Raw genomic sequence first — 23,725 nt, 5'->3', positions numbered from 1 at the left:
TTTCCCCTAGCATCTGCATTTTAGCTTCTGGTACCAGTAGGTCATAAGAGGCTATAAATTACCCTCATTACCTTAATAATCACAGGATTGCTGAATAAGCTGTATTCCATCATAACATAATCACATTCCAGCATCTGCATCAGGCTTTAAGACTTCCTACTGCTTATGAGGAATAGTGGTCTGAGTCAATCAATACAGAAAGCATTAACATTGTGCAACATATTGTATATGTGATAGAGACATTTGCATATCATTACAGCAGCAATACCTCAATGATAAACTTATGTATCTAAAGTGAATCAATACAAATTTTTGCTTCAAATAACACATGCAGGTCGTAACAACAAAATGTGTTTGTTGTATTTCATCTGAGTACATTACTATTTTCAGTATTTTTTTCTTTCCAGTGCAATTCACTGCTCAGAATCCTACAGGTGTTAGTGCTGAAGGTATGTAAATGGATTTGCAGACTAACTACAGAAATCTTCTAATGTCTTACCTAGGAGAGGGAAGACAAAATGAATTTGGACCAATTTATCTAGTCAATGCAAGGAGCAATTTCTTTGCCAACCTTTCAAAAATGAAGCTGATAAGAGCACAATCTTGTGCAAGTTTTGCTATCTATCTTTACTTTAAAAGTGATGAAATTAAAGTCAGAGTCTGAGTTTCTTGCCCTACGTTAGTAGTTGGGCTAAGAACAGAATCAAAGGACCATCACCACCAGCTTTATCCTGTATCTATACACAGGGCTCTTGTATTGCACGGAATTCCTCCACATTGTTCAAATGTAACTAAAAATCACCTCTTTAATTTCTTTTAAATTGTTCTTAATCTTTACAGTGCAGAGAAAGCTGAAACATGTAAACAAACTGCTGCAATAATGCCTGCCTGAGTGGGCAGTGTAAAACTGCGGAGGAAGCAACAGCTCCTTGCTTCTCAGGCAGCATCCGAGATACCAGAGAGCATTCCCTTCCCCCAGCTGTGTTTTCTTGCCCTGCTGGGAACTGGCCTACAGCAGCATCTTGCTTTCTAAAATTCCTTTCCAAGACCTGCCAATCAAAATGCAACGCATGCCTTCTGCACTACTCCAAAGGCAGATAACAGGACTGCCCAGAAGCACAGCGTGATGAGCAGATAGATCTGTCTGCTCAAACTGCTCCCGCAGAGGCCCAGTGCTCAAGCCAATCTGCTATGTGTGACTGTCTGTGGTTTGGGTTTTCGCTTGGGTAAGACTGGGTTAAAAAGTGAAAACTACAACAGAAGAATAGAAGAGTCACCATTTACTGTTGTGGATCTTCTTTCCACACCCTTCTCATTCACTGGTTGTATATTTTTTCCCTGAGTGTTTCTCAGCTGTAATAATTCAATGCCAGCTTTTTCTGCTTTTCATTTGATGGTGAGATGTTTTACATCAACAATTTTTCTCAAAAAAATGAAAACTAAAAGGACACAGCTCAAAGCATTTCAAATCATCTCTGACTACTTTCTGGGGAAAAAAAAAAAAGAAACAAAAAAAGACAAGACAGCATTATCACCACTGTAGAAACTTTCTAACCCCACCAGTTTACACTTTTCCATTTTACACTTTTCATAAAAAAGGAGTAAAATAATTAGACTTAATGATGCCATGACTACTGACTTATATTGCAACACTGCTACTACTACTACTACTAAGCTTTATTCCTAACTGGCAACAATATCCTGTGATGAGCTAAAATTCTCTGAGTAAAAAATACCCACCCTACCTGCCCCCCCCCCCCCCCCCCCCCCCATCTCAGTCATTATCAGTTTATTTTCATGCTTCAAAAATCTTCGCAAAAAAGGCTATTCATTGGGCAGACTGCTTGGAACAGTGTAAGTTCCTCTCTTCCCCCATAAATAACTGGCAGACTTCTGCAGTTAGGCAGCCTGCAAGCCTAATCTTAATTTCTTAGCACTCAAGAATTTGAGCACAAATTCTGCACTCTGGACAGCGAAATGCAATGCAGAATAAAATACACAGAAATATATTCAGTTGAAATGTAAGAACCCTCTTAGTTTTAACTTGTTCATGCTATCTGAAATAAAAATGATTTTACTAATGTTTGCAAGTGCATCTCCTCCTAAGAAAAAGATGCTATGACTCTTTCAAGACCCGTCACCTAGACACAAATAAGCTATATAAAATATTGTGTTGTTCTATTTTAGGTACTATTTGAAACGTACTACATCTTGCTCAAATTCTTCACTGGAATTAAAACTATAGCTTATTGGAAGGGATTTTAAGTAGTTTCAGGTAAAATACACATTTACATATGCATTCCCTATGACTAAATTACATCTTACTTGGCTTAACGGAATTTTGAAATATTTCTAGAAGCACAATTTTAATTTCGCCATTCTGTGTTACCACAGCTTTCAAAATCCCACAATCTTCACTAAAGTATAACAGATCAATTTCAAAATCTATTATGCTCAGTGCCAAATGCATGTAGGCAAATTTGCTTCTGTTTTTCTGTTTGGTTTTAGTACTACTCATTACATTAGTGCAAAGGCCTTTTTACAGGTTTGTCATTACTTTTTGCCTTTGTAATCTCATTTCTCTTCATAGCAGTGAATTCAGTCATTGAATTCTCATTATTTTTTTGATTTAGTCTGTATTTTTTTTAAACTGCGAATACTGCTGTTCTTTAAGTTGACGGATCCTGTACCACTTAAGTAAAAGAACTTTACTTGAATAGGTATGGAATCCAGCTGTAGTGCATTTTAAATGTTATTTCTTTGTATTTACAACTTTATTCATAGTTTGTAATATATATACCTTTGATTAGCACTTGTTTTTATCTCCGCAAAGTAATCCTTTTCCCTTTTTACTACTCCAGCAGATAAAGAACATTTGAGAAAGTGTGATCATTAACAATTTCTTCCACAAATGGAGTAGTCTTCCGAGTCACTTCAGGGCATCACCAAAGTGCTACAATAACAGCCTGACGTGAATCTCTTACGCCACTGAATTGCCAGTCTGATAATTATTCATCAAGTCACAAGTTGTACTCTCAAAGGCTGTTTAAAAACATACATTTCCGAATGTTGTGGGAGTAACTTCTACAGGTCAGAGGCCAGGGTACGTGGGGTTGGTGTAAATGTCAGTGGAGAATTAGAATTAGTTTACACCAGATCCCAGCAATGCTTTATCGGGACCTTTTTTTCTTAAGGACTCAGGCACTTTAAAAAGCAGATAAGCACTCACAGGGCTTTTCAGTCATCTGTGCCTCACAGATAATTTGCCCCTTAAGACTCAGAGATCAATTATTTCAATGGAAGAAGGTTGGGCACATTGCCCTTATAAAAACCTGGCCTGAAGACCTGGCTCTACTGCTGCCTCACTGTGTACATCTACAGCAGAATACTGCAGGCTGACGCAAGCCTGCTCTGCACGTGCCCTCAGCAGGCAGGGTGAGACCCAGCTGAAATAAAAAAGCTGTGTGGTTTTGTTAGCATGGCGCCTGAGATAATATCCTTTGCCTCTCAGATGGGTTTCTTAGGTTGGCCTCATTACTACACTAACACAAATAAACAGCTTTCAGTACCTTGAGAATTTAAGTGGACTAAATTAGTGTTTGCTCACAGACTACAGGCAAAAAAAAAAAACGCTTATTTGGATTTTTCTTCTTAATTTTAGTTTCACATCTATTGAAAGGGATTAATTACCGCCATTAAGTACTCATCAAATAACTCTGAGCAAATCAATTGAATTTTACTACAGTCCAGTAATATTGACTTCCTTAAAAAAATGTAGAAAAGCTAATTTTGAGATGATGACTGGAAGAAATAATAGAGGGAAGGAGTACAGCTCAAATTTACAGAAAGTATCCAAATGTAAGAAAGAAGTCTACCTATGTGGCAGAGCGCCATAACTTGCTATCACTCTGAAGTTCACATACAGGATTTCTTAAGCATGTGAGGAAGCAACAGAAATATTTACCATTGAGAAAGGTATTAAGGTACCTGCTACTTGTTTCAGGACAAATTCTGCCTGCCAATCTCCCAAAGCCAAAAATATCTGAAAGGATGATGGGAATCACAGACTCCCACAATATAAAGTCAAGAACATTTACCTAAAAATAAGGAACAAGAATATGGTATATGTAGGACACCATTACTACATCTTTCTTAATCATGACAATTATAGCATTTACATTTATAGCTGGCACTTAGAAGTTTTCATTTTTTTTCACGTTAATCCCGTAAGAAAATAAACCTCTACTGGTTCACCATATCTCAAATAGTGCATTCTAACTACAGTTCAGCTCATTAAAAATAAAATGGTGCCTTAGACCATCCCTTGGCATATCTTTTCCACATATAAAAAGTTACTTAAGGAGAGTTGTATCAACACGGCTGATCATATTCATTAGAATTCCATTCAATTAGAATCTTAAGTACTTATTGCAGAAATTCAATGCTATCTCTCAGTACTGTTGTGCAGTTCAGTCTGTTATGGTGACATCATTAAGTTGTTTGAAGTGCAATATACAGTTTTGAAGGTAAAAGTCTGTCAAGTTTCTATTCCGTTAAGACCATTTTGCAACCGAGTGAAGTAAATAATTTGGAAAATACCAACAATAGCTGTCTGACTGACTATGTGTCTGTCTTAAAAAGTCTATACTGGAATCCAGCCACTTAAAATAAATATGAACCCATGTAATTTGTTTAGTGATTCCCTTTTATTGTTATTTTTGTAAAAATAAAATGGTATTGCCATGATTTAATGTTGGGTTTTAAAAATTATATACTTTTTTGAATTATTTTGTTTTTAAAGTCCTCCTCCATTGGAAAAGGCATCTTCTTCCCCAAATTCAAGTAAAATATAATTGACATCTCAGAGGAAAAAAAAAAACCAGAGATCCATAAAATGTCAGTAAGCTAAAATGGAAAGTAATTTCAGCGTGATAATTTTATATAACAAAAACAGATTTTGAGGTGATGGTACTCAATAGGTAATAATCATTGTAAACAAGTAAAACATTGGCGCACCTAGCAAAATCATGTTATGTATATCTTTATTACAGTTTTCAGAATACATGGATTAACAATGGCCAGGCTGTGATTTCATCAAATTCCTATTTTAAACATTACATACAAACACAAAGCTGTTTAAAAAATAGAAATGCATGAGTTCTGTCACTTTTTTTTTTTTTTTTTTTGGCATCAGGAGTCATGTGACTTCCAAAAGGGAAACCAAATGGTGCATGATCGCAGACTGACTAAACTGTAAGAGATTATTGTTCACATTCTGTGGCATATGTATCACCTCAAACAGTGCTAAAAGAAGCACTACAAGAATAAATCTTTCTCCTTTAACATCCTTCTAATGACATCAGTGGGTGCTGAGTGACAGCTTGCAGGACTGCAGAATTCACAGGCTTACACAACTGCCTTTCTTGTGCACAAAAGCAATATGTGATCTGAAATAGAGACACCTGAAGCTGAGGGATTTGGCTTTATCTGCTTTGATTTTTTAAATTTATTTACATTTTGTGTGCATGCGTGGGTGTGTGTGTAGATACTGCAGAAGAAGAGATGTAGAGGTTTCTTACAATACATATTTTAAAATGAATAACTTGCAAATACAGTATGGCACATAAGAGGTGGGCTTTACATTGCTTTATCACTTTGCATTTGTTATGCCTGACCTCTCAGCAATTTGAAGGCAAACATTAAAGTATAATTCAGCCAAGCCTTTGTTTAATGGATAAGAAGCAATTTACATATATAGGTAAGTTTGCTCCCACATAACTATTACCAGTTTTAAATATTTACTAGCTATATCATTCTCAATATAGGAAGTACTAAATTCACCCATCAAAGCAGGATTTGCCTGAGGGATGCAAAAGCCGAACATTGCAAAGTTTTCTTAATGAAAGCTATAGGAGGATTTCCAGAGCCAAACCTAAAACTCAGCCAGATTCTCAGAGTTTTGCAAACCATTTGTATATTGTGGGATGACTTTAAAGTAGGTCACTGAGGAATTGTGGCTTGGACAGAAACCATGAAAACATTGTGTTTTGTACAGCATTTGTCTGAGGTAGTACATATACCACACACAAAAATGCAAAAATATACAGATATTCATTACTATTTGCATATTATAGAAGGGAATTATGGGAATGCTTGCATTTGTATCTGAATTTTCAAGAAAGACCAGATAATTTTAGATAACATTTTTCAAATTGACCATGGTTGTCTAAAACCAGAACAAATTATGTAATATTATTTCTGGGAATACTTCCTGAAGCTGTTTGTCAATGCCCTCTGAGGCACTAATTTTGTTTTGGCTTTAGCATCAGTTCGTAATATGATTACCACTTAAACCAAACATCAATTATGTGCTGGGAAAGGCTATTTGTTGAATCACAAACAAACATACATGACAAACTGTGTTGCACTTTTTTCTCAGTAAACTGCATAAAACTTGAGCAAAAGATGTCTAGTGTCTTTACATTTCTGTACAGCCAGTAGTTAAGCAACAGAGATGTATATTTGTATATGATTTAAACATTTCATTCCCATATCAATTGCAAATTTAGTTCAATTCATTGCAAAGGTAAGATTATCTTCCTCTTAAATAAACTAAGAAATGTAAACAGTGTAACATTATAAAAAAAAAAAATCTCTTCAGTACTTGTAACTGGTAAAATGTGAATGCAAACAGATGTGCTGGTATATTGTTAACGTAATGTCTCAGAGGACGTATAGTGAAACATAATTAGCAAGAAATTTATGTATGAACCCTCCAGCGATTTTCCTTCTGGGATTACTTTGAATACAAATATAATTTAACTGATATATTTCATTTTTTAAAATTAGAAAATAAGGCAAGTGCATTTCTGAAAAAGGTGCTACTCTTCTACATTTCTAGATAAACATGTGACACCTCTGAAAAGTAGATCAATAATAAAAACATTAAAAATATCTGCAATTTAATATAGACTGAAAAACTATCAAAAGACAAAGTGACCAGCATCAATTTCAGAAAATATTTTAGACTTCATAAATACGAGCACCCTATATTTACATAAATTATCTTCTAAGCTAGTTTTCCTTTGAAAGACACTTTTGTTCTAACAGATATGTCCATTAAATTATATAAATGTTTCAAATACCAAAAAAATAGTAGTAAAATAGAAGCATCAGATATGTTGTTATTTTGGATTTGCTTTTTTTTTCCTAAGATTTGGTTCTTGAAAATCTGTAGTCAGCTTTCACAGAGCTTTGGGAAAAAAAAAAAAAAATATAACCCATGGAAATGAAAAACTCATGCACTAATAATTACTGCTACAGTATAAAGATTCTGTTATGAGCTTTTGAGTTTTCACATATAAAGATTATACCAATACTTGTAAATCCCAGAAAAATGCTAATTTTAAAATTTGAATTCTAATACACTGTTGATTGTAGTACAAATTTATATAGACATTATGAATCTAATCCTTTTAAACTGGCTTTGTATATTAAGCACATTTTTATAACTGTAAATTTAATAGTTCCATTTTAAAAAGTTATGCTTCAATACAAGGTTGATGTTGACCTTACACAAAACAGGATATAATTCTCTGTATCTCTTACTGATAAACAGGGAGACAGAATCCTGTTGCATGCATTTTTTTTTCCTGAAGTACCATACAACTCTTTAGTTTGTTACTAAAAACACAAAAACCCTCAGTTTAGGAAGAGTATTAGTTGACAGCACACATTTCACTAGGCTTCAGTCATATTCCTATGTTTAGAGATATAGCAATGAGCAAAACCCCTGTTTCCTTTGAAGACAATGTTTTTAAAAATTATTTCAATACTACATTGAAAAAGGAGCTGTATCTTTTCTTACAATAATTGGATATTGATCACTGTAGTTTGAAATTGTGAGAATTTATCCCAAACTAGTCAGATAGTCTTAAGAGTATCTTACCAGAGAAGCAAAAAGAATCTACTGTACAAAGATGCTTGGCTCAAGCAGTAGTGCAAAGTTACACTGCCCCAATATCGAATGCTCCTCTAGAGCTAGCAGTTTGTGCACAGAAAACAATGTGACACCTTACCTTCCAAATATTCTTTATATAACATTAAAAAAAAAAACTTCGCCATAACACCAGGCAATAAAAGTATTCATAATAATTCATCAATCAGTGAAAAACAATAATAATTTGAGAACAAGTGCCATCTACTACATAGTAACCCATTTTTTTAAAATATCATAGCTGAGCAACATATGAGTAGTTCCACTGGAACTCTCACTTAAACTCCTCCATCCCATCCAGATAAGCAACGAACTTTTAGTAAAAAGGATGGTGAAGACTGACCTGAACACCAAACAGACTGTACATTCAACTAGAGTCTGGGGAGAAAAGGGAACTATAGTTTCCCATTGAGTGGCAGAACATACACAGTGTCAGCTACTAAACTGACTGCTCACCTGAGGTACTGCAGTGCAAGGGGCCTGTATACGAAGTAGAATGGGAGGAGCATCCCGAAAAATCAGACTGCTGCAATCATTGATCACTGCTATATAGTGCTCCAGGTAGAAAATTTGTTCTTAGCTGCTAAACCCTCAGCACTAGAATCCACCAGTAGAGATCCCGCTACATATTTTACCTGAGAAACAGAGGAAAAACTCAGAGGCAGTTCTGAATAACTTCATAATGTAGCTTGTCTCTAAAAACCTACACAAAGGTATTTTTAGCATAATTAAAATAGGACAATCATATCTTCCCCCAAATATCTTTATAAAGAATATAAGTGCATAATTAGAAAAATCCCTCCTTAGATACAGTTAAAAACATATCCTGCCCTTGATATCATTTAATTTTGGTAAAATCCTATGCTCTGTTTTATTTAATTTTTTTTTTTAGCAGTGATAAGTAACTATACATCATCATATCACCGAAAGTGTAGATATGTGGTATATCCTACTTGCAGCCAAAATAGCTGAATCCACCAGGCTTTACATTGAGATAAGATTTTCAGCAACCTCATTGGGGCTATGCATTGCTTTTTTGTGGTTACAAAAAAGATTCTGATAATGTAGACCAGCTCATCTCTGGATTTATTAACATACAATTTTATTATTTTTTCCTTTCATGTCCAAATTAGAACTGCAAATGGAATCCACAGCTGTATTCTTCCAACAAATTTGTATTTTCTTACCCATATAAAACATAACCTAGAAATCCCCAACTCCTTTCATGTAAGTTGCCAGCTTTTAAAAAAAAAAAGGGGGAGGGGGGAGGGAAAGAAAGAACATTAAGAAAATAAGAAATATATCCTACTGTTTAACACTGTTTACAGATCTTGGTAGCTGGGGTAATAAGGTACAGTATGTGGATTATTTAGCAATAGCTTTTAAAATACATAATATTTATACACCTTCTCATTTAATCAATACCAGTATTCCTTTATGATCATTGCCAATTTGTATGATAAACTCTTTTCAAAGTATATCCATTTAATTGTAAATAAAACGATTCACTAATTCTTTGGCATCAGAAGAATCATACAGCTGCAATTGTTCCATTGTGGCGAGAACGAGACCTTTCCAAAGTTACTCGTCTGTTATCTGTAATACAAAGAGAGGAAAACACAAATCACCATAAGATTTGAAACATGGGTAATGCAATGTCAAGAGGTTTTCAAACAGCCCTGAAAATAATTTCAAATTCTATGTAAATAAGTAACTAGGAGACTGGATCAGAGAAGTTTCACACTGCAGCTGCCAGACTGAGTTCAAGAGTTCCGCAATCAGCAATAAATTACTTTCTTGATCAGAGAAGCTGGGTGATAAAAGCATTAGAAGAATCCCGAAACACAGTCCCCTTGGAAACAGCACACAATAACTGAAATTCTGGGTAAAAATCTTATTTTATAAACAATTTATGCACAGAAGCTCTGGAAAAATACATTTCAAGTTTCATGAGAATGTACTGACCAGTGTGGTGGTCAAGCCTACTAGTAGGAAAAGCCTACTAGATGCCACAAGTATAAAAGCACTTACACTGTTCACTATAATTTGGTACAGAGTTAAAAATAGAACAGTTAAATCAGCCACTTCCTAAGCATTTCCTGATTGTGCAATGTGAACAACTTTTAGTATAAAATATTACACAGCAATTATTGCAATGAATAATAAATATGTCTCTGTCACAGGAAAACAATCATGAAGTACCAGCCACATTCCTAAATGCCTTTAAAATAAAATTTTAAAGCGATGAATATACACATGCACACACACAAAAAGGGGCAGAAAATTAACCCCCACTTAGTTTTCTGGAAGTTTTGATCTTTCTTTTTAAAAATGTGGTCCTCCTACACAATTTTTTTTTTTTTGTGACTGCTTACTTTTGACCTAGCCTTCTCTATTCTCTCATGTCATACTCGGGTTGCTGCTCTTTGTTTGCATCAGTACAGTATCTACATTGCTACAGCATCAGGGCGTCCCAATATATGGCTGGAACTCCTACGTCCTACTGGAATATTGTAAAACAAAGACACTTCAGAAGCAAAAAGTCTGACGGACAAACTGCAGGCAAACAGGTTTTCTCAGCTTTTTTCCAAATGAGCCGATTTAGCTCTACCTGTTTCCATAGTGCAGCAAACTATAAAAACATGTGTTACTGCCACTGCTGTGGGAGAGTGCTAAACTTGGGCCAAGCAGCAGGTTCAGGCATAAAGCACGGACCCCAACACGTCTGATGGGTAGAAACACATTCTTAGAAAAAGCTATTGACTGAATCACCATGTTCCAGCGACCAGGGGAAAGGCTGGAGCAAAGACCAATCTAGGATCTCACCAATGTATATAGATACCTAAAGGGAGAGTGCAAAGAGGCCGGAGCCAGGCTCTTCTCAGTGGTGCCCAGTTGGAGGACCAGAGGCAACGGGCACAAACTGAAACACAGGAGGGTACTTCTGAACATCAGGAAACACTTTATTTTACTGTGAGGGTGACTGAGCACTGGAATAGGTTGCCCAGGGAGGTTGTGGAGTCTCCATCCTTAGCGATATCCAAAAACTGTCTAGACACAGTCCTGGGCAACTGGCTTTAGATGACCCTGCTTGAGCAGGGGGTTGGACAAGATGAGCTCCAGAAGTCTCTTCCAACCTCAACCATTTTGTAATTCTATTCTAAGCTAACAAAGCCAGAAATGGTCCATGCACATTAAATAAGGTTTGTCTGGAGAAGACAAAGAAAGTAATCTCTGTGATCTGTTTCTGGACAAAGAACAGAGGATGCCTGCGGAGACCGCATGGGCTCTGCAAAATCAACCTTCCTTTTCCCTGTTCAATGAAAGTGTCTCCAATGCTATAGGGAATTAACGGCTCCTTTAGCAAGATTATTAGTTCTTTTTATAGTTCTGCCTTGCCTCCCTTTTCTAATGAATCTATCCATGCATAAAGTATTCAAATTACCCTAAGTCAATCTGTTTTCCATGGGAATAAATCTCTACACTGGTTGCAGTGTCACTAGGCACTGGAAATTAAAGCACAAAAACGCTGTCTAAAACCCAAGGAGAGTCATCAACTCAAATGTGCTTCTGTTCCTCTATAACAGTGAATACTTGCTCTCAGTGGGGAGAAGTGCCTTCACCAGTAGACTATGTCTCGATATAATTTCAGGATTGTCAACTGTGCAGGTTAAAAACAAATTAAGAGAGCCTAAGAACATACTTTTTTTTTTAGATTTTTCTCTTTTCTGCTTTTTTTCATCATGGTAGAGACAAACATTTTCTGCAAATGACAGTTCAGATTCTCCTGTAATTGCACAACTGAGCTGGGACTTAAACAAAACACAAACAAAATTGTAAAAACCAGAAGCACTATAATATCCTTCTTCAGCTGATGACAAATGAAGTATTTTCCCAATTATTAGAAGTTACCTATTTTTTTAAACTACTTACAGTTTCTAATTTTCTAGAGATAGGAATACAAATCTGAAAGATTCAAGATAGACTGGAAAGAATCACAAGGTTTTTCTAATCAAGGGAACTGGGATACAACGATTCAGGTATTACCAGTAAGAAACAATGTCAGCATTTGCAAGAGATTTTTCTGCAAAGCTTAGAGTGCTTTATCGTGAGTCTTACAAAAACAAAGGCAAGCAGGATATAAACTACACTTCGATAAAACTTTCAGGTCATTATAAAAAAGGAATGGGAGGATTAGATTTAGTTACTATCAACGTGAAAGCTTTAACATATCTGAAAATTTTGGATGTTAATATAAAGTATTTCTTTTTCTTTATAAAGAGACCTATTTTATTCAACAGTGAGTCTGCAAGCAACCTTGTGTGTGTGTGTATTTACATCTGGTTAAAAAAAGAAGCATTAGTATGTGTACATACATATATACATACACATAAAGAAATGACTCATTTCTTCACTAGATGTAAAATGTGCTTGTATATGTATAAACATATTCATTCGGTTAAAACAAAGGGTTTCATATTAGGATCTGAAACTGGATTTGGCTGGTATTTCAGTGAGTCAAGCAAAAATTTTTAAAAATCATGACATTTATAACACTTTCAACATACACATTCAGTTATCTCCAACAGCTGTATTTACTTTTTTTAACTTTACAGACCATATTGAATACAACACAAAGCAAGACTGCCTTATAAACATGACTATGGCTATTCTAACATAAAACTACATATAACATCAATAAATGGTAAAACTATTCACTTGTATTGGGGGGGGAGGGGGTAGGGAGTGAAAATAAAAGGCAGTAGCAGTAACCTAAGCGTATTTAAAATTAAGCCAAAAATCATAGCCAAAAGGCTCAGGTGTACACTTTAGAAGCATGTAAAAATGACTAGAAATGATGATAATAGTTTCTGTGTGTATCAGTCATGCCTTCTGGGTAACCCATCTACCTATGTAGATGAAAACTTTGTTTCTTACTTTAATGTCAGATGTCCATCTCTTAAAAGTAGGCCATTTAAAAAGCATCCGCAATGCTCCTATTACAGACGTTATCATCTGTCTCAGAAATGAACACATGAACTTAAAAGCTCTCAACCAGCTGAATGGACCTTTTCTTGTAGCAGTAAAAGGTAGAGCAATGAAGGATTAAAATGGAAAACAAAGCATATTTTTGTATCATAAAATAATCTTCATCTTTTAGCTAACTGGATCAAATTCAAATGAAGTAAATATACAATTAAATACTGAGAAATCAAATCAGTAGTTCTTTTTTAGTATATATAATACTGGAATGCAATCTGGACCATGCAAACTTTACACCTCCACTGGAAGATATACATGGGCTTTGTTATAATAACAATTACTTGCTCAAGTCTTCTTGCACTCAATATAGTACCGAAATAGGAATAAATAATATCTACAACATGCAAGATATTTGTAGAGGTGCTTTGATACATACACAGCATTTACCAAGTAATATGAATCTACTGATGTAAAAAAAAAAGAAGCAAAACCACAATAAGCTTAGTGTATAAGTACATGTATATGCCATGAGGTCAACAAAAAACATCTAAAGAATTATTTTTAGACAAATATTTTCATTTTATGGAATTTGAAAACTTCACCCTTAAGACGTTCTCCCTTATAATCTGTATGTATAAAGCATTAGAAATTACAATCAATTAAAAACACATTGGTAGGGGAGAGGAAAATATTTTTGCAAAAACTATACTCTGCAAAATGTATTTTTCCTTTCCTTAATGTTCCTTCATTAGTTCTGTTGCTAAAAGAGAAGTCTCAATAGCTGCAACAGATTTATTAACTCAGTAGTTTGTTATCAACATAAACCTCGGTTATATTAGAAGAAAAATAAATGATATTTTGCAGAACTTCAATACTAAGATTAAGTGACCTTTCCATTTCATTTTCTTCTTATCCACTCTTCCAGGTAGTAACTTTGTGCTCTCCTAATTACAAACCTTACTTTTTATGAGCAATCAATGCTAGTAATAATATAGACGTTGTACAATCGAACAGACTAGTCATGAGACTGAGATATCTGATAATAGAAAAAGACAGAGTCTACAAAACCATACCTCAAAGGTACTCGATTGGAATTTGTATTATCCAACCACAAAAGAAGTTCTCTCTTTGACATGCCTTATATTAAAATTATAAATGTATTATAAACTGCTACCTTGGGCTTGGTACCTTACTTGACTAACTCCCCAGGATTAAATACTTTTTTTTCCAGTCAGTTAAAGCATTAAAAGTGTTTCTTTGTGCCTTAATTACAGCAGTCAATTCAAACACTAGCCTGATTTTGAAATCTTATTTCCCTGCAGACTTTCGTAGAGTGCTCATCAGAAGACTACTTAAGTTCATTCTAAATGGAAGTAACTGCAGCACCGCTAGATTAGCATTAAAAAGCCACCACCACCAAACCCCCAAAACCACACAAAAAAACTATAACAACCAAACATGATTGGTGCAGATAACTACTTTTTGCCCTTTTTTTAAAACAAAAGTTTGAAACATCGATCTGTATGCAGAAGACGAAGCACCTAAATGTTGCAGGAAAATGGGCTAAAAAGACGACTAGGGATTTCAGGAATGAATACTACCAGAACTATTTTGCCTTCTTCAAAGACAGTGGTCACAGAACCCTTATGCCTGATCAACACATATTTTAAAGAATGTCTTAGTTAATAAATGCTATGTTAATCACATTAATAAGAGCTTAAAATAGTGCCAAAATTTGAATCTGGAAGAGGGGTAGTGTACAGCATTGGGTGCTCAGCTAGCAACTGTTGTGATGGAGCACATGCTGGAGGGCATGAGCCTCAGTAAGGAGAACTCTGAAATGCTAATTTATTTAAAAAGCTCACACCATTAATTTGCACAATCACTACATCTTTTTTCTTTTTTTCTTTTTTTCTTTTTTTTTTCCTTTTTTTGCCTTCTGACTAACCACCCCAAGGTGAAAAAATTAACCTTCCGACAGCTGACAATAATAAAAGGTGTTTAATGCTCAGAGAAAGAAGGTACCAGCTTAAGTTGACTTGAAAATGACCACATGAAGAAGGTAGAACACTCAGCAAATAATAAAATATTTAAAATTTCATCTTTTTGAAATAATTTTGACTATGCAAAAGATGCAGAAATGCATGTTGTAAGGGAATTTGTATGGCCTATGCCTTTGGGAATCAATGAAAGCATTTACATCAAATATTTATTTATTCATTCATGTAAAATTTTGTTCAATGGGAAATCCTGCTGAAACACATCTTGTTTTCATGAGCAACCCAAGGGAAAATACTCATACAGTTCCAGGTATTTCAGCAAGCACCACAAACATATATAACATGGAAAACAACCAGAAGAGCAAGATAATTTCCTATAAGTATGGGATGATTACACAAAAAATGAGTTAGCTGGTCATTTAAGAATGTTTTAAATGGATAAACTGTCACAACAGATGATAATTCCAAGAAGGAAACACTGCATCTGTGATATTGATATCGGCATTTCTTCTTTAGAAAAAGGTGGAAATCTGAATTGCACTTTACAAGCGTCACTTTTTTTCCTGACAGAGATAACTAAATATTTTCTATATAGCGTCATTGATTAAAACTGGGACAAGTCAGAATAAATTTAAATAACTTTAGCCTGGGTAGCCTCTAGTTTCCTCCTTGAACCATCTACACATAGGGAAAACTGAAGCCAAGTTACAATGTCATTTGATGTAACAGCATATTATCAAATGCTTTAAAGAGCAACCCATGACAAGAATTAACTTTGTTATTTTTTATTGACTGCATGCACCTTCATCAGCTTAGCTTACCAACAATGAAAGGTAAATCATTTTGGAAATCGGAATTGATAGAACATATGACAGAAGCAGAATTGATATACTGTAAGACAGCAGGGAAGCCCATCAATCTCCAGCACCTCTTTAACAGCTACAGCTGAACACTGTTCTCTATATTGCCTGGCCTGTACCTATGACATTATTAGAGAATACCAACTGAGAAGTAAGCTAGTCAAGGAAATTAAGAGCTTCAAAACTGTTGTTGGTGTCTAGAACAAAATTCTTTTGAGAAACAGCACCTTGAGAGAAAATGGCTCGCCTAACCTCAATTCTGTTAAGATTCAGTCCATCTCTGTGAGATTTGATTTCAAATTGATCTTTCAAAATGTGTGGCCTATATAAAAAAAAAGCAATGAGGTGAAAATCAGTTATGGGAGAAATACAGCCAAAATAACACCTCAGAAAGAACTCTCTGAAATAGACAGCACTTTCAAAAGATCTTTATTGCAAATAGATGAAACAAGCAAATAAAACAGTTTTCTAACTGGATTAAGGGAAACTGTAGAGTTAATATATTTTCTTTTAATCTTTTAGTATTTTAAACACACTTATTTTAACCTCAACAGGCACCCTACACATGCATGGCAAAATCTGAACTAGATCCTTTATAACCACACTGGGTCATTTTACATTCATTCGGATTTGATATTTTTGTAACCAAAAATGAGAAAAGATCAAGTGATACGACATCCCTGTTCTCAGCTTTTTTTTTCCTAAACAGAATCTCAAATGCTTGACAATCAAACTTAAATGACAGCTAAAATGGTTATTTTAGCGCATCAATTTCAAAGAAAACATTTCAAGCAAGATTTCAAGCAAACCCTGGAGCTGTGAGGTCAAATTCTATAAAGCCTGTTTTATTTTGGTTTAGGTCCAACCCCAGACTTTCATGTGAAAGCTGAGTGATAACCTGAGCATATACACAGTATATGTTGTTATGATGGAAAAAAAGAAACTTACCTTTAGGCCAAAGAAATAGCAGGGGGTGGGGGTGGTGGTGTTGGGTTTTGCTTTTGTTGGGGGTTTGTTTGTTTGTTTGTTTTGTGGGTTTTTTGTGTGTTTTTTTTTTTAAACCCCTCAAAACCAGATAGCTCATATATACAGCCCAAACAAATTAATTATAAAGGTATCATTGTTGATCTTATAATAATTTAAAAATTATGTTCTTGACCTGGTTAGTGGGATGTTTACCAATATATTGATACATAAGAAAAGGTGTTGAAGAGTAAGAAAAGGTGTTAGAAGAAATAAAGAGGAAGAAAAGGGGTCTGTGTAGCTATTCAGAAGATTTCTAGGATAGGAAGAAAAAGTATTAAGCAGAACTGTAACAGACTTAAAAGGATGTCTCTCAATACTGAATGATTCCTCCTCAGAAAAAAGCAGACACACACAGCTCCTGAGTTATCTGCAGAAGTCAGGAGTGCCAAAATTGTCATCGTAAGATAGTAAGCCTTAAGGTAAGATAGACTTCTATGTAGATATGTATGCCGTTTTAAAATATTCGCTTTAGAAGTGTTAGTCATTTAGGTAACACACAGTACCTTCGTTTTAAGAAGGTTCCCAGACCAGCCTATGTGCACCATTTCCCATTGAGAACATATGTGGATGTTTGGATTCTTTTTAACTTGCTAAATAAAAGTTGTTAATATCCAGAAGCACTGTAGTACAGAGCCAGGTCTAAGATACAGAGAGCTAAAGGATTTAAGTCCTGACACAAAAGGGTTTCACTCAGATTAAAAGGGAACAAAGACACGTCTAATCTTACTGCTGCCACTCAGACCTAGCTTGCAGGGCACCGTTAATTGTAGCCTTTGAATTGTACGAAAATGCAGAACATAGTAGAAAACCCATTTATTTATGTTCTATGTGCTAAACATAAAAATGCTTTAAAAAATGAATAATGTGAGAAGTTTCGATGTTAAATGGCATGTGTGATGACATTTGCTAGCTCAGCGCAATCCAGCTGCGACCACAGTCAATGCAGTATAGCAACACAATAAAAGTAAAACTTTTGCAACCAAAATCTAGGATGTTGACCATCTGTATCACAATTCCATTAAGCAAATAAATACTTATCCTCTTTAGAGCTGAAGAAAATCTAATGAAGTTAAGTATTTATAGAATAAAAATGGATTTGTAAACCCAATTTGAAGTAATCTGTTTAAAATAAATTTTACTATTGCTTACTCCAGGCCTTAAAGGTTTTTAAAAAAAAAAGAAAAAAGAATTGGCCCAATAAGCTAAGATTCCTCAAACCTTTAAATGATCTATTTAATATTTTAATTTGACTTTGCTTTCTTTGTTAATAGTACCGCTTGGGATATGCATTGAAAGCTCTTCCACAGGAGTTGCAATGGAAAAGCCTTAGTTTGAGACAGCACATGCCTGCCTGAGGGGTTACAAGACAAATCAATCTATTTTTCTCCTTTCCTCCAAGGGTAATTGGCCTTTAAAATTACAGAGGAAAATAGGCCTTCATGTCAGTACAATGCAGGAACATATACAGCTATTTTCCATTTCTTTTTCAGTTTGAATTCTCAGCTGAGAACTAAACTTATAAAGGTGGGAAAATAAAAAGAAGATGAAGAGGAACGATTGCATCAGTTCAAATCCTCTCCAATAACAAGCAGCACTGTGACCAGCATTTGAGTCTGGAATTTACTGAAACCTGCTATGAATAGCTGTCATTTTCCTAGTCAGCATTTTTTTATTCCTGTTTGTGATAAAATTTACTCGAATTTTTGTGACAGCCTGTATCACTGGCATTCATGTAGATTTGTCACAGAATTTAGTTAATCTGAGAAGTTATAATTGGTGCTTCATTTCTCATACAATCTTACAAAATAATGCTGATTTTTACCTCATCCTTATGAAATTGCCTTTTTCAAGCAGCAATCATGGCTATGAGTATCCCTACAAACCTTATGCTGTGCTACACACACAATCATGTGTAAACTCAGAGTTTCAGATTTTGAATACTGTTAAACTGTGTACAGTAAATTTTAACTTGGCTAATAAATTGTTTCAAAGCAGTGAAACTCAGACAATAGTCTTCCTATTTTTCTGATTGCTATTAAATGTGATTTACATTACTCATATCAAACCTCTAGTAAGAAATTCTCATGCAAAAATATTTTCCAGTGCATAAAGATGAGTAATCAGCTCAACTACAACTGATACACAAAAACAACAACAACAAACAAGTTGAAAAATGTCAAAACAACTTAGTCTTTTAAAAACAGTACTAAAATTCCCTTGAAACAGAGTATTGAAAGTGTACCACTAAACCTTTAATGTGAACTTGCTCACTGGGAGTGTGTCTACAGGTGTAAAGCAATTATTAGATTTGATATCTGAATGAACTCAGGTTCCCATTAGAGCTTGAATGCTTCAATGACCCTATTATCTTCCTTCCAATGCTCCCAGACCTGATCAACTTAATTATTCTGACTAGCGAAACATTTAGGACATGAATGTATGATTTGTCTTAAACCAAAAGAGACAACTGAAAGTACTTCATAAAATAATACAAAAAAAGGACAAGACGTGATGTGATGTGTCAAATCCTGGAAGAAGGTCAGGTCTAAGTAATGGTAACGAAGAAACCAAAAAAGAAATCCACTGCAATAAAATTACATTTATTGAGATATTTTCCCTTGAACTTCTAATTTGTAACCTTTATTGCATCTCATGTACAGTGCAAAAGGTGTATCTTACGAATCAGAAGGGCAAAACAGATTTCAGAGAGTAAATAAACTAGGTCTGCTTTAGTAAGGAAAAAACCCAAAAAACAGAGAACATGTCTCTCCTTTCATGACTACACACATGCTTTTAACACTTGTCCAAAAGTAAAATTAGATCCTCTAATAAAAACCATTTCATGTTAAAGAGAACAGATTTGCTGATATAAGAGATGTGTTTCCCTATTTTAATTGTACCTACTATTTTAGTGTTAAGGAAAAGTGTGTGACATGGCAAAAATATGTATTCAAAATATGTATTTGAACAGGTTTGGTCTGATGGTAATAAACCATACTCTTAATAAATAATGTAATTTAAAATGGCTTCCAAAATGTCCTTTTCCCAGCTCCCCTATTAACACTACTGCTCTTACAATTTGTATTTGCTTTGACAGTAAGTAGACTGTAAGGTTACAAACAGGACAAAGAAATAAAGACAGTAATAGGTTCTGAACGTCAAGTATACAAGCAGCCATAAAGTTAGCATCTTCTCATCCGAATGCATTTGTCCTTAAGAAGAATCAAACTGACATCAAAGTGGTCCCCTTGCCCCTTGCCTCCTTTCACTAATGATATGTAATGGCTGCTGAGCCTGCAATAAACGTGTTTATGTCCAGCCAGATTGCCATCATTTTACAACCTAATCTGATACTTCTAAGAAAGAAGAAAGTCGCGAGAGACCAGCACCAGCTTGTGCTGAAGGCATTTCTTGACATCAGCCTTCACTTTGCACTTCAAATGGAAGTATTCAATTTGACAAAACATACAGAAAGTCAAGAGAGAAGGCTCTTCACCTCTTCTCCAAAACTGCCTGATAGAAGTCAATACCAACTCCTTTACAAAGTTACAATCAAAACCTGCCAGATGAAAGTCAAAGGGGAAGCTTTCTAGCTATTCCTTACTATATTTTATTAAAGACTGGCGTAAGAATGTGTTTGCCTCAGTAGGATCATCCCCACCTCCACTTCTCATTTTTATCGGTTAGCAGTTTAAATACTGGAAGTTACATGCATAGATGCCTTATTCTTTGCATAGAACATGAAAGTAATGAACTCAAAGACAGGCAAAAGACAGAAAGCTCTCTTTTCTGTAAAGGAACTTCTTTCAGAACAGCAGTTGGATAACACTCCTAAAAAGCAAGTATTTCCTGCTGTTTCATGTAAACTGGCTACCATAGTCTTTCTCCATACCCAGACAATTGACAGCCCTTGTCAAAAGCAAACAATTTTCCTTGTAGCCTTCAAAAGTCTGTCTCCTGTATTTTTTATGCATCAGAAACAAATTCTCTTTATATATATAAAAAACCCTCTGCAATAACTTGTAGTCTACATGTAAAATGAAATATTTTAAATAATACAATAAAGGCAGACTATCCATAATTATTTTTTGATTAAATAAAATATCAGCATTTTTTATTCATGGCTAGGTTAACATTTACAATTCAGCATTTTGCAATATTTAAATGGAATTGAATATGCTATGAGAAAACTTATAACTACATCACTCCTTTATGACCGGCTGGCACAGGCTGTAGTCTTCTGTGCCCATCTGTACCTTCATTGTATAACATTAAAGAAAAGCTCCTGTCTGAGCCTGGCAAGATGATCTCATCACTACCTGTTACTTCCCCACACACCTCAACTGAGAATAACTAGATACTGCATGTGACTTTTACTATAAATTATTTGCAATGAAGGCATATGCAGGTTATGTGAAAGCGAAACTGTTGCTTATTAAAAGAATTCATACAAGAAACTAATTTAGACTATACATGACAGACTTGGAGGTAAAATATAATAACTTTTAGGAACTTAGGAGTTGAATTTCTTTCTTGGCTGAGCACAGACAACTCCTTTATGATTCAACATGAGAATGCTCACATAAGGTAGAATTTGATCCTTTATGTTCATATAAAGAATAAAAGAATAGAAGCAGTTAATGCTGTGAGAGCAAGAAGTTTTCATTAAAGAGTTCAAAATACTTTCTATTTATTAATACTTGTATCTGAGGAGTGTCATTTTTTAAGGCTTCCTGTGCTGTTTCAGTAACAACTCTCTCAGATTAATGAAACCCCAAAATTAACAGCTGCTCTCTCCATAATCCTGATCTATTTTGCTTGCAAAATCTGCCAGCGTATCCCTTCCCCATCAATACAGCTCCTTCTGATGTTATAGCAAGGACCTCAAAGGAAGAAGGGCAGGGGTAGTGTGCGATTACAGCACATGCACCTGTTATTCAGATGGTTCCCAAAAACCTGCGAGTATTTTAGGACTGCCTTAACAGCCCTTTTGCAAAGACTAAGGGGACAACAATGTTTAGGTGTACTATTATTGTCTACTTTTTGAAAACAGGTTTAAAAATTCTAGGGCTTTTTAAGACCATACACCAAAATATTACTTCCAAATGAGTCTGACTACCTAAATGAATCCCTATTTAGAAAAAAATTACACTTATGTAAATATAGACACAACTGTTCCAGAAGCAACATACCTATATACACGTGATAACTTCTTTCTGAGGTCAAGCTTTTCTACCTTTCTCAGATGCATAACTACAAACTCTTGCTTTACTAAACAATGAACTGTGACAGTGCTGATAGCCTGTATTATGCATTGTGAAGAGGGCCCTAAAAATGTTATCATCGGTATTCAAAGCAAGACCAGGTCTGGCTTGATAGACACTAAAGAACACATCCTATTATTAACGAGAATATGTAGCAAGTTCTCAATGCAAGTTCCAGAAGTTTAAATACAAATTTCACTTTATTTTGAAAGAAAAATAAACAATATAGAGCTAAAAAGAAATTAAGCTCTTCTAACTGGCTGACATTCCTTCATCCCATTATTTCTACCAAAAATGCTCTTGAGGTCACCAATTAACAGATGATACCTTCTTAAAACCCACGAGTACTGCACTCTCTGGACAAATGTCAAAAATGGAAAACTAATTGGCATCTTTCAACCTCTCAATACCAGAGTCATAAAGTTTTATAAAATTACTTACTACTTACAAAAGGACCTCCAGAGCAAGCAATGCCAAGGTTGATTGTCACTGGTTTTGTCAGGCAGTGATACAATCTTAATATTGCTTACACATTTTTTTAAATATTCTGTTAAATGTTTGTATATTGTCTTTTAAGCACTTTTAGTCAAAATTAACTTACTCTACAATTCAAATCTAGGTAACAGATGAATGAGTTAAATGAGAAGAATTTTTCCATGAGTTTTGAACTATTATTTTGATTCAAAAATAACTATATCCAAATGCTAATGCCTACATTCATAATATGAATAAAAACATTCTTACATACATGAACGCTAAGCAAGCAAAATGATAGTAATGTGCTGACTACACCAGAAAATTAGTCCTTCCTTCGTAACTTCAGGCATGACCACCTTCTTTTAAATAATATACTCATCCAAAAAGTTTCTGGTAGTAGTCTATAGTCTTTTTTCCTGGAGATCCTACATACATATAAACAGATTCCTCTCTGCCCCTTTTGGTGTTAAACAAGTTTATCTAGTTACCTAATCTTAATTAAGAGAATATAGGACTTCTGTTTATGGACACCTACCTGTTTGCTGACTTCTGCCATGCAGTCTGGCTTCTTTGCAGCTTTACTGCCCCTCTTGCTCACTGAAGAACTCTAGCTATATTGTGTTGGAAAAATACACTTCTCCAGCTCCACTGAGCAGTGAGAACTGCTGTTCCATGCTTTTAAATCTCACTTGGTTACTGCATTGTTTCTGAAAGTTAAACTACTTCGTATCAATTGCTCACAATCCTCCTGTGTTCTCTGACGTCTTTGTCCGTTATTAATTTCCTTAATACATTATCTATCAGTTATTCTTCCCTGACATACTAAACTTACACTCTGTTAAAATTCTCATTGAGATAACACTGATACCATATCCAATTTCTGCACTGATAATTGAAAATGAGCTTCATATATAACTATGAACAGGGGAACTGAGAACTACTGAGCCTATCTATTCAGAGCAGGAATAGAAAATCATCTGTATTTTCTCAACTCTTGCACAAACCAGATACCACAAATTCTAGGTAACAAAGACAACCATAAGGAATCCTGTATTTCACCTTTTTGTTTAGCTAATAAAGTCACTAGAAGCATTTATTTATGCTTCTATCAGCAAGAAT

General features: G+C 34.9%; 1 protein-coding gene across 1 annotated transcript in view; it reads right to left on the bottom strand.

Annotated features, from left to right (window-relative positions):
• Window positions 1-5,025: 5,025 nt before the first annotated feature.
• The window catches only part of DIAPH2 (diaphanous related formin 2), a 251,755-nt gene continuing 233,055 nt past the window's right edge, over window positions 5,026-23,725 (bottom strand). Inside the window, exon 28 of the mRNA XM_075161966.1 lies at window positions 5,026-9,592. Within this exon, the coding sequence (XP_075018067.1) occupies window positions 9,528-9,592 (65 nt within the window). The 3' untranslated portion in view covers window positions 5,026-9,527. The remainder of the gene's footprint in view (window positions 9,593-23,725) is intronic.

The sequence above is a fragment of the Calonectris borealis genome, chromosome 13 (genome assembly GCF_964195595.1).
Source record: "Calonectris borealis chromosome 13, bCalBor7.hap1.2, whole genome shotgun sequence".
Taxonomy (NCBI): domain Eukaryota; kingdom Metazoa; phylum Chordata; class Aves; order Procellariiformes; family Procellariidae; genus Calonectris; species Calonectris borealis.
Note: the sequence above shows the minus strand (reverse complement) of the source record. Positions and strands in the feature narration are given on the sequence as shown.